Genomic DNA, 12628 nt, shown 5'->3' with positions numbered 1-12628 from the left:
ATACGAATGGTGTTCCCATCTTAATATTTAGATGTTGCAGAATCGCATTTTTTTGGATTTTATTTATACTTATAATGCTGTAATGCGTGATGGGGTACAACTAATATAATTAAATTTGTTACTAAATAACAACTACATGAAATGGCACTTAATTTTTATTTATATAAACATAATGTTTCAATATATAAACCAATATTGTACATTTTCTATAAAAAGCAAAGAGGTATCCAAAATATAAAAATTTATATAAAATTTGACACATGATAATTTTAGAAAACATACCGTTACTTTAATAAAATTTTCAAACTTTAAGTTTGAAATCAAATTCAATATCCTATTTAATTTGTAAATTAAATATAGTAAGGCTTATAATTTCTTAATCTATAATATATATAATAAACTTTGTCTATCAGTTTTGTCTATCAATCGTGATCTATTTGACTATTAATCTTTGGGAATTCTGTTACTTCCAAGATTTTTATTTTTATATATTCAAACTTTGACCTGCTTGGTTGAAATAATTTTTTTTCTGAATTTTAACTTATATTGTCTATAATTATTTTGCAGCAACCTAAATAAAAAATTAGTCATTATTATAATTTATAAGTGCGGGTATAAATGTATCATTTTTTTTACTTACAACGACCAAATGTCCACTTTTCGCTTTTTTAATTCCCGGCTCATTTCCAGTCTGTACTTCTATAACACCTGTTTTTCCATTTGATAAGTTGTGATTGATTCTATGAAAAATATACTTTCATATTAGTATAATTCATATTTCCATTTAAGTATAAAGTATTTAAAAAAAATACGTACGGATTTCTGTCAAGTATTTGAAGAATACTAAAGCTTTTTGTTTTATCTAAGTCCAATATCCACACCAGACATTCGATCAAATGGGGCACTTCCAAAATCAAATCTCCCTAAAATGTAAATATATGGCAATGAGTTATTATTCATTTTTCAGTTGTAATTTTATTAACTTCCCGAAGAGAATTTACTTTTTCATCAAAAAATCCCATTTCGCTAATTTGTTTCTCGACGTTTCAAGCCATTCTAGACCGGCTAGACCGATTCAAAAATTTAAAAGCCATTCGATGTATCTGGATGAGGACTATTGTTTGTCAGTTCTTTGTAAATAGAAAAAATTGATTTTTTTGTCCACATTTTAGACCGAAATTCTGAATCGATTTTAAAAATTCAAAAACCGTTCAAAGATATTGCTGGGAATCGACCTGAGTATTTTGTTAAAGATTCGCTGGCAAAATTTCTTATAAGTAACAGGTGATTTTTTTTCGACGATTTTCATAAATTTTTTTGTTTTGGCGATAGATACCATCCATAGTCTTGTAGATCATACTAAAATATTTCGGCCCTACGACAAGTCGTTTAATTTTAAAAATTCGTCAAAGTTTGCAAAAAATTGTATCGTTTTTTTTAGCGTTTACCAAAATTAGACTTTTCACCGACGTTTGCTCTAAAACGCCTGAACCGGTTTGAAAAATTTAAAAGCCATTTGATGTATCTCGATGAAGATTATCGTTTCTCAGTTTTGTGCGACGATCGGCCGAGCCATTTCTTTGTATAAAATTGTAAAATTTTTGGTCCACGTTTTAGCTCATAATCCTGAATCGATTTCAAAAAATCTAACTGTTCGAACGATATTGGTTGGGAATGATACTGATTAGTTTTAGGTAAAAATCTACCGGGCCGTTTCTCGGAATTAACTGTTGAAAAAAATTTCTTTGATGAAACTTTTTATGTTGATGGATATCATGGTCCTTAACAACATACTGTACTAAAATTTTATGTTCCTGCGGCAAGTAGTTTAATTTTAAAATTTCATAGAAGTTCGAAAAAATATTATAGTCAAAATCTGTGCCAAAAGTCGCTTTGGTGATGCGGTAAGTCAAACATTATCATTCATTAATATTTAAAGTAATAAGCTACAATTTTAAGACATACAAGCACGTGTCTGTGCAATATAATTAATATAATTACAGAAATTTTTTTAAATGTGTGAAGAAATTGAGGAAATATTCTATTAAAAATCGCAATGTTTAGATTTAATTCAAAGCGAAACTTTATTTAAAATAAACAGTTCAAAATTTTATCTACACATCTAAATCTCAATTTCGAATAAGTCAATTTTTACTCATGCAACTTGCCTTAGTGCAAAATGCCACTTTCAACTAAGTTATATATTATACTCACCTTATCTTTTTTAAAATCAGCAGGTATCCGTACCATCAGCAAATTATCATTATTTGCTGTTATTACAAAGGAAACTTTATCTAGTTGAAGTTTGTGCTTCATTTTTATACCCTTGCCATTAGAAGCAACCTCGACAAGATATAAAGATTTATCGCTTACCAAAAGCCACCTATTCCTTGGTTTATATCCATGACGATCGTATTTTGTTACTTCTGTTGTATACTAAAATAAAACAATAATTATATATCGGTAATCCAGTTCATTTTATTTACTACTTACCACTAGTCTTTCACCATTATCTATAGAGTGTGCAATTAATTTTTTCTGTTCTGGGTTCAATCGATCTTCAACGAACCAAGGGCCAAAACTAGATGCATAACTTGCTTTTTTATTTTTGAACACATCTTCTGCCATAATTTTCAATTCGATTTGTCTTTTTTTCTCTTTAGATAAATTCATGCGGTAAATTCTAGCTCTTTGACCTCTGTGTAATCTATATAGCAGAGCTGATGCCTACAAAATTAAAAATAAATGGTGATGATATAGTAAACTTTGTTATATAAATATTTTTTATATTAGTACCTCTTTGCAATTGTTGGGACATGGTGGCCAATATGTATCCCTTACACGTTGAGGAAGAGATTTTGATAATCTGAGTAACCATTGAGCTTTGGAAAATATTATGAAGGCTTTGTTTAATTCTGTAGGAGGTCCGTGCCTGGTTATGAAACCTTCAATAAATCTGCAAAAGGAATAATTCAAAATATAATATACATCTATAATATAAAAATGAATCGCAAAATGTGATAAGCGCATAACTCAACAACGCTTTGACCAATTTGGCCAATTCTTTTTTTAAAATGTTTTTTGAAGTCCAATGATGATTCTTACGGCGAGAAAAATCGAATAATTGCCGGGAAAATCCTAAAAACAGCCTTTTCTTTTTCACATACAAACGTTATTATTAACTTCCCGAAGGAGAAGTTATGTTCTCATAAAAAAATCCGATTTGCTAATTTCATTTTTCTCGACGTTTCAAGTCATTCTGAATGGAATGAGACCAAATTTGGAAAAAGTATTGTGTGTGAATAGATTTTTTGCCGTAAATCGACGTTTTCTCAAAAACGGCTGGACCGATTCCAAAAATTTAAAAGCTATTCGATGTATCTCGATGACGACTATCGTTTGTCAGTTTTGTGCGACGATCGTCGAAGCCGTTTTCTATAAATAGCAGAAAAGTGAAAAAAAAATCGTCCACGTTTTAGCCCGCAATTCTGAATCGATTTTGAAAATTAAAAACTGTTCGAAAGATATTGGTTGGGAATCGTGCTGATTAGTTTTTGGTAAAGATCGGCCGGGACGTTTTCTTGTAATAAAGTGTTAAAAAAATTTTTTTCGACGATTTTATTATTATTTTTTGACGGTAGATACCATAGTCTTCTACATCATACTAAAATATTACGGCCCTAACAACTCGTTTAGCTTTAAAAATTCGTCAAAGTTTGGAAAAACTAGTATAATTTTTTGGCATTTGTCAAAATTAGACCTTTTATCGACGTTTACTCAAAAACGCCTGAACCGATTTCAATTTTAAAATTTAAAATTTTCAAATTTAAAATCCATTTTATGTATCTCGATGAGGATTATTGTTTCTCAGTTTTGTGTGACGATCGGCCGAGCCGTTTCTTTGTAATTTAGAAAAAAGTAATAAACTTTTCGTCCACATTTAAGCTCATACTACCGAATCGATTATAAAAAATCAAAAACTGTTTGAATGATATTAATTGAGAATGATACTGATTAGTTTTACGTGAAAATCTACCGAGCCGTTTTCTTGTAATTAACTGTTGAAAAAAATTTTGAGCCGATTTTTATGGATCTTTTTTGGCGATATATATCATGGTCTTGTAGAACTCACTGAAATAATACCGCCTTACGACAAGTAGTTTAATTTTAAAAATTCATCAAAGTTTGAGAAAATGAGTAGTTTTTTGACGTTTGTTAAAATTAAAATTAGACGATTTACTTGGTATAACGATAGAGTACTTGGTCTCAATAAACATACTAAACTATTAAAGTCCTATGGTTCAATTATAAAAATTGTTTATTTGTGAAAATTTGCTTTTAGAAAATACTTCGCGTTAACGTGTTCATTCGTTTTCAAATATGTGTAATAAATCCACTCGGAATACTTTTAATCACTCATAAATTAATTTATTTTTTATTGATTAAGTCGATTGTTTACACATATCGGGAAGTTCATGTAACTTGCCTCAAGGCAAAATACCAATACCAACTAGTTTTATTACCTTCTTATTACAGTCACAGCTTCCTTGCGTTTCAGTGCATTTCTCTGTGCCAAAAATCTTCGAATCCATTGTTGCATTAAAATTGCAGCAGCACGTTGTTTATTGTATTTTCTACGTTGAAGCAGACCTTTCCATCGACTTTGGATTATGGAAACAATGTAATGCTTTTTAGCCTGGAAAGCGTCTTCTGTAGTAAACAGTGTTTTTGGTGAACGGATGAACAATTTTGTTCTGAAACAAGGATAAATGGTAATAGAATTGATCTACCAGTTTATGGGTGTAAAATATTTATCATACCGTCCCAATCTGTAGTCTTCTTCGTTATAACCAAGATCTTTGACTAAAACTTCAACACCATCTTTGGCTGTTCCATTGTAATTAGGCCAAGTGTTTTTACTTAGACACTTGTAGCGATGCAGGAAGCTCTCATAAGTTCTTCTGTAGGCAAAACCAGCACGACGTACTCGAAGATTCTCCATTAGGCCCAAATATTTCACCTGATGTGTTACCAAGCTTACATCGAAGAATCCTAGAAAAGGATAAATAAGTAGTGGAATGTATGTACCATGTACGTTTGTTAAAAATATAAAAGAGAGATATCTCATAGGAGATAATCTCTTATATGCATTAAAACCAACATCACATTGTCTTAAAAAATGTATTTAATTTTGATTGACAATAAAAGTATGCAAAAAAAAAATGTACGTTTGTGATGATTCTTTCAGTTGCAATTATTTTTCGAACCTGATTGTTTAAGTTCATTCGGCTTAATACATCTTATATAAGATGGTTCTTTGGTCATCAGTATATTCATCAGGTTATGTAAAGATTGCCTGAATTGCGTTGCTGCTGTTTCTGGTCTACGTTTGCTCTGCAGTTCTGCAGCAGGAAAACAAGCACTTGCTATCGTATTAGAGGCAGAACTCATCACTTCTCTTAAATCACGGAATAGCAAATCGCTATTCTTTTCCAAAAATCCATTTACACTGTAGGTAACATCTCCGGCGTAGTGAATCAGACGGAATTCCTATGGAGGGATAGGATGTTTAATCATCTTAATGAAAAAAAAACTATATTTTCATTATTCATACATCTCGGCTCATAGTTTTTTGAGTCTTCGTGTCTGCTTTGACGTGGCTTATATAGTGATCATGAGACATCAAATTTATATTCATTTTGTCCAAGAAACTCATGTCATTGGTCTCTCCGGGTCTCAAGCACTCTTCATCCAAGTATGATATTATGCCTAGAAGAATATCATAAGATATTAGCAAGTTGCAGTAATAACAATAATATAATAATTTGTATACCTCTATGTTTTTCTTCAATCAAATCACAGATGACCTTATTATTGAAATAGTCAACGGATTCCCATTCGATACCTTCTCGCAAATATTCGTCTTGTTCTGATTTCAAAGTCAGCTCGATGAAGAGTTGTTGAAGTTTTTCATTGCAAAAGTTTATACAGAATTGTTCAAAACTAAAATAAATATCGAATGACATATTAACAAATTGTAAATACAGTAACAATAGTTAGGTAAGGAAAATTCTCAGTATGTTATATTACTGATGATCAATTGGTTATTACAAAAATATAATTGATGATTTGTATGACTAGGGTAAAGTTGCCTAAGTCGTTCTTCGGTTATGATTTGTTCGATATATGATTATAAATATTATCATCTGGCACAGTTAAATTATAAACTAAAACCAAAAATTAGAAACTATATAGAACTATTTAGTTGAACAAATTGAGGCTGTACTAGAAAACTTGAATATTAGAAAAAAGCTTTTTGTAAAGTTTTTGTTAATATTTTTTTCTTATTGCAAGAATGTGATCCTGTCATTTTTTTCCTTAATAATATTTATGTATTTTACAATCGTTTAGGCATATTTGAATGGTAGAGTTTGTTTGTTGTGTCATCAGTTTTAATTTTAAACTTTGAAAAACATAGTGCTTAAGTCGTACCTGTGGCGTCCATTAATCACGTGAGATTTTTAGGGGAAGGGGGACAAAAAAATACGAAATATCACGTGCGGGAGGGTGGTATGTAGTAATATATCTCGTATTTATTTTTTAACTAATTTTTTTTTAAATCCAAACATTTTTAGAGGGGTATAATTTTAAATATCGCCACTTATCACCAAGGGTGAGGGGGGGTCCAAAAATCCTTAAAAGATCGATCACGTGATTAATGGACGCCCCCAAAGTTTCTTACTCGTACCGTTTTTTAAAGGGCGTTTTATGAAAGTTTTAGCTAAATACAAAGAAAAAATTGATACATCCAATTTTCCAAAATATTAGCTCAAATTAAAAAAAATGAGCTAAGTGGGCGTAGTCAATAATGGTTGTATATTCACTAATAGCTAAAGCTCAATTCTTAGCACTAAAAGACTCCATATGTGCATTCGTTACCTTTTGAGATAATTATTTTACAATTAATTATGCAATTTTGTGAGTAGGTACGACTAAGATTATAGGTGGTGCGACTAAAGTGACTAGGCTTCATAAATCGTGAAAGGACATTTTTGAACGTAAAAATATTTACTTTAATAAAAAAGCAGTAATTGTTACTCATCGTGTCTAACCACAAATTCAATAGACAAAGATTTTCTTTTAAGATATCATTATTTTCTTAGGGGGTACGACTCAAGCAACCCCATCTTATGTATGTTAATAAATTAAAACAATTAATTACTATTCTCTTTACCTATTTTTCTGGAATATCTCAAATCCGTAAATGTCCAATATTCCCATAACCGAATAGCTCCTGGTTTTGACCGGTTGCAAAGAAGCGTTCAGCCTGGACACGAGCCAAGTGAACATCCTATCATAAACAGCCTTTGCTAAAGCATCTCTCGCATGAATTGCCATTTCTCGTGATAAAGGAGAACTGACCTTAGCCAGACCTCGGCCTGGTTCGATAGTTCGGTGTGTAAGTGCTTTGGATAAAGCCTCACATGAACATCCCAATAACTGAAAAAAGTATTAAAAATCATTAATTGGATAATGGATTTTTTGGTATTAAATCTAGCTTACCTCACTGGCGTATTGCACAGCTTCAGGTTTCAAGATTTCTGCTTTTCCTTCGCTTTCAGTAAATCCAACGTTGCCTAAATGCAAAACTGCTGCGACGACACGAAGGATTTGTATTTGTTCTTCTTCGGAAATTTCGATGACTGACATGGCTGCTCGTACAGCCTTAAATTGAGCAGCGTCATTGATTCGTTGATCACAACCCTTGTTCTAAAAAATGGTAATATTTTAGTAAATTATTTCCAAAGCTACATGCAGAGGATGTACGGACAATTTGGTATATAGGGACAAAATGACACATTGGCCTAGTTTAAAACTTAGCTAGTTTCAGTAACATTTCGGCGACTGTATAACATAACTAAAGCTCTAATAGTCTAGTCATTTAAGCTTAAATCAGGTAAGAATCTCGGAATTTGAGATACCCAGCTGTAAGTCTGTAAATACTTGTACATTGACACCCTAAAGTTGTCTCAAAACCTACATATGATATTGACACCATACCATATGCAGTTTTGAGATAACTTTTAGGGTGCCAATATACAAGTATTTACAGACTTACAGCTGGGTATCTCAAATTCCAAGGTGAACTTACTATAATGACTAGACTATACTCACAATCCTGTCAGATGTTGCTTGTCATTGTCACAGTCTTGTTGCAGTAATCAGTTTAAACGTGAATCGTGCCTTCAAAAGTTTATTGTAAGGATGGTCTTCACATGCATTTTAGGGACATTTTTATTGCCATTTGTAGTTATTTCTATTAAAACCAATGACCTTAGGCCAGTGCTAGTGATTTCAATTAATTTAATTACAATCATCAGGTATTTGATAGAATTTTGATTAGTTATTCATTTTTGTTCAATTTCGGACAAAATAACCTGCTTATACAATGAACAAAATGCCATAGTGCTATTTTGCAAGCTCTACCAGTTAGTTATTCGGGACTAAGAAAAAAGAAATTTGAAAGCTGTCAAAGGTGGTAGGCTTTTAACTTTTACTCTAAATACTTCTAAAAAAGTAAAAACAAGCATTTGTTGCGAAGCCCTCTTTTCCAATTTTGAATCCTGCGAAAGTTGGTTATGATATATGAATTGTTTCCTTTGGGCTCATGAAACATGTGCTGATATCCTAAAGATGACGAAATGATTTATTTGTAAACTGTTTTTTTGCATCTCAGTATGTTCTTACCTAATAAGACGACATTTTGTCTGTACTATATCGACGTTCTTGTAATTAGTTGCATTTATTCTTAATAAACATGTTACTATTGTTCATACTTAATTACAAGATTATGTTACTGGTTGTCAATGAACCAAAAATGAGTAATAACAATTAAGACTGATTATAATATCATTTAAAACAAAACACCATGTCATTTTGTCATAGAGTTTTATATAATGGCATTTGTGTGAACTGATAATTTTGTAGGAATTTTGATATTAATAATATTGCCCCTGTGAAACAAATGTACATAAAGTCGAATCCACGTGTTAAAATCGTTTTATATATTATAAGATCAATGCATATGACGTTTAATGATTCCGGAGTGTTTCACGATTGTCGGCAACGCTCGTTTACTAAGTGACGTCACCCTCCTCTTCTATCTTTTAACACTTATTTTGCGCTCGACTAGCAGTCCATGTAGTATAAGGTCTATGCATTTTGTCCGTACTTCCCTATATCGAAAATATTTACTTTCCAATTGTTTTTATAAATGATACTTACACCGTCTGTGATATAATAATAATTATCCAAATTGTTCTTCAAATGAAGCTGCTGTAGTAATTCAGGTTCTCCTCCTCGTAAAAGTTGGTAAAATATATGAAAGTTTCTTTCACCATTGCTTTGATGCACCACTCGAGATTTTTCCAGAAGATAATTCAAAATATTACCACCTTTGGAAATAAAAATTTGTTAAACATTGTATAATAAACCAAACAGACATCAGGTTATCTAATGAAGTGGTGTGATTTTTATCCAACATACCACATTGTGTTGAAAATCCATAATCCGGATTGAAAGCTTACAGACAAAAATTTATTCTCAATAATATCAAACAATTAAAAATTATTATTGGTTGATGGCAAAAACTGTATTAAATTAAATTTTACCTTCGGGATCTCCTGCATGGTTGAATTGAACATCCATGTATTTTCCAAATCGGCTACTGTTGTCATTTCGGTTTGTTTTGGCGTTACCAAATGCTTCTAAAACTGGATTACTTTGTAAAAGTTTATCTTTAACACCTTCGACACCACTTTGATGGCCTGCTACTGCTGCCACAAATTGCAGAACCTTTTTGGACGCTTCTGTTTTACCAGAACCACTTTCACCTTGGAAAAAAAACATCAAATTAGGGTAACTCAAGACTCCTTGATAATTTCTCAATGATCTTCCCAATTTCTTATTACTAATGATGAAGCAAAATGTACAAAATAAATTAAGAGATTTTATAATTATTTTGCATATCTTTATCACATCTAGTAGTAGTAAATCACAATAAAGTTAATGACAATCAATATCTAATTTGAGACCTTGCTTATGATAGTCAATATACTCGCAAGATTTTTGGAACAAATATTAAACAAAAACAATGAAGTTTTTTTTCTCAAGTTTTAAAACATATTTTACATGGCATATCATAGCTGTTATTATATTTTTTAAATATTTACCAGATATCAAAATACACTGTCCACGATGTTCTTCAGTCAGTGATCTATATGCGTTATCTGCAACTGCAAATCTGCAAAAAATAAAATTAATTTATTTAGAATTAAATGCGAAATACGAATTAAAAATACTAGTTTTACAAAACATTTCAGACAAAATTCTTGTCAATTTTTTTTTTGTCATTTCTATGTAATAGTAATTTTAATATTTTTTTATAAACTTGTTGTACTTACACGTGAGGTGAGGCTTGGAAAAACGCTTTCTTTGTATATTCAAAAACATCCTTTTCCCTGTATATATTTAGTTCTTTGTAAGGGTTGATGGATACCAATACTTGGCCGATGTATGTCTGGAAATAATTATTTTACATATTTTTTTTTTAGTATTAAAACTATATTATATTATTTTAGTGTTAATAGAAGGCAACGCGGTGGTTGACTTCTGATGATATTATGATTTTTTTTCTAAAATTTGTTATTTATATAACATTGCGTCGGAAGGCTATTTTCACGTGAAATCATATTTTAGATATATATATTCATGTAAAAACTGATAATATTACTGCTTGATATTGAGATGATAGAATTAAAGCTTCTGAATTACGGAAACAAAAAAATTAAGCTTTTTCTCAATTTATTTGCTGATTTATTTTTTCATGGTACTTATTTCTTAAATTATGTATATGGATGCATTTGTCTGATTTTGATAAACATGATCATGTTTTCTTACAATTGCAATTTCAATAAAAAATTTAAACTTATATTGAGCTGATAGAATTAAATTTTCTGAATTACAGAAACAAATAATTAAGATATTTCTCAACTAATTTGTTGATTTTACTTTTTTATGAATGCAATTTATATTAAATAATTTATATTCATATAATTTGCTATTAATTTGTGTTCATTCGTATTATTAAGTTAAATTAATGGAATGCATATTATGCAATTGATCTATCTACAATTACTATCCGCTTACTAATCCAATTAGCTACTCCATGCATATAATCGCCCTGACCCAAAACAAATATGAATCTGGGTAAAGATAATATCAAATCAAATGATAAATATTTATTTTGAATTAAATATTACCTATATTAAAATCAATGAAAATAATTAGCATGGCATAACGTAACCGAAATTAAATTCTAATATAATTAAATATGCTTAAATTTTTGAAATATTTCTCTATTTATGAAACGATATTGCTGACTACTAAATTTCATAGTTTTAAAGAACAGTTACTCAAAATTAGTGGTGCATGGTATAATGCCTTAAGGCAAATTGCTGGATGAAATATTTTATTAGCAAAGCAAAAAAAATTTGTACTTTTTATTAAAATCTTTATGAAATATCTGTTTATTTTTTTAAGTTAATTAAGTTTGGATTTTATATCTAAACTAAAATTTCTTATACATTGATTTGTTTAATATCCTAACAATATTGAAATAGAATTTGTGGAAGTCGAGATTCTAAAAAATACTACTTATCGATTATCAACATTTTTTTCTGTTTACTGATTTTATTTATTGTTGACTACAGGTTATTCAAATTTGTTATAATTATTTGGATCTGCGTCTATGTTTTATTGTAGAAATAAATGAAAATGTAAACTTACATATATGAGGTCTTCTCCAAATCTCTTCTTAAGATTATCGACAAAAACAGATTCATTTGTGTAGTCTTCTAAAAGAACAGAATCTTGCACCCCGACCCTATCGCGTTCATGCAGCGATAACTCCATTTTCTTCCTGAAAAAAAATACATAACATCTATAAAATATGTAAGATAGACATATCTTTCTTTTTCAAAATTTTTCAAACTATGAGATCGGTAAAATAAAAAAAAAACAGTGCAAATTTTAATTGGCGATCGGACAGTCATTGTAGTTCATGAGCAGTAGTCAGTTTATTCATTAAAGGTTTGTAAAAATCATTTCCATTTTCATTTTATTTTTGACCCAACTTTTCATATATATACTTAGTATTGCAGCAGCTAATGTGGCTTTTAATTATTAATTTTAACATTATTATTATGATTATAAAAAAACTCATGATAAACAGAAGTACTTTGCTATGCTTATCTTTGCTTTCCAAATATTTGACAAATTTGACATAAACATTACTACAGGTATATATAATAATTTGAGGAAAAACAGTATCTTTTAGCATTCAAAATTAAATTCAAAATCAGTAAATTTAATGCCCAATAAATATATATTTTTTTTAATTTACTCGTAGTTAAATATTTTAAATATTTGCAATATTTGATTGATTTTTTATATTTATTTATATTATTTTGATTTATCTAATTATAAAAATTTTGTTATCAGACCGTGGTTATTGTGGAAATTCAAGTTTTTATTATTAACAAAATTCATTTAGTAGCAATTAACATTT

At 29.9% G+C, this 12628-nt stretch overlaps 1 protein-coding gene across 1 annotated transcript; it reads right to left on the bottom strand.

Moving 5' to 3' along the window:
• Positions 1 to 569: 569 nt before the first annotated feature.
• On the bottom strand, positions 570 to 11976 carry LOC113366456 (myosin-IB-like). The gene is made up of 17 exons (XM_026608057.1): positions 11848 to 11976; positions 10464 to 10579; positions 10233 to 10303; positions 9672 to 9893; positions 9286 to 9455; positions 7564 to 7770; positions 7235 to 7500; positions 5834 to 6003; positions 5615 to 5769; positions 5268 to 5550; positions 4821 to 5052; positions 4524 to 4754; positions 2797 to 2956; positions 2494 to 2727; positions 2215 to 2436; positions 817 to 923; positions 570 to 740 (listed from the first exon to the last, which is right to left on the bottom strand). The coding sequence occupies exons 1-17, from the start codon at positions 11971 to 11973 to the stop codon at positions 584 to 586; spliced, it is 3129 nt and encodes a 1042-aa protein (XP_026463842.1). The 5' UTR covers positions 11974 to 11976; the 3' UTR covers positions 570 to 583.
• Between the last annotated feature and the right edge of the window lie 652 nt (positions 11977 to 12628).

The sequence above is a fragment of the Ctenocephalides felis genome, unplaced genomic scaffold (genome assembly GCF_003426905.1).
Source record: "Ctenocephalides felis isolate EL2017-DRISC unplaced genomic scaffold, ASM342690v1 CF-g0.4_SCAFFOLD_01170, whole genome shotgun sequence".
Taxonomy (NCBI): Eukaryota; Metazoa; Arthropoda; class Insecta; order Siphonaptera; family Pulicidae; genus Ctenocephalides; species Ctenocephalides felis.
The sequence above is the reverse complement of the archived record's forward strand: the minus strand, read 5'-3'. Positions and strand labels throughout refer to the sequence as shown.

Coding starts and splice junctions, on each gene's coding strand:
- LOC113366456 (XM_026608057.1), bottom strand. CDS start 11,973: ATGGAGTTATCGCTGCATGAACGCGATAGGGTCGGGGTGCAAGATTCT. Junction 10,304..10,463: donor TTCCAAGCCTCACCTCACGT/GTAAGTACAACA, acceptor TATTTTTTGCAG/ATTTGCAGTTGCAGATAACG. Junction 5,770..5,833: donor GATTGAAGAAAAACATAGAG/GTATACAAATTA, acceptor ATATTCTTCTAG/GCATAATATCATACTTGGAT.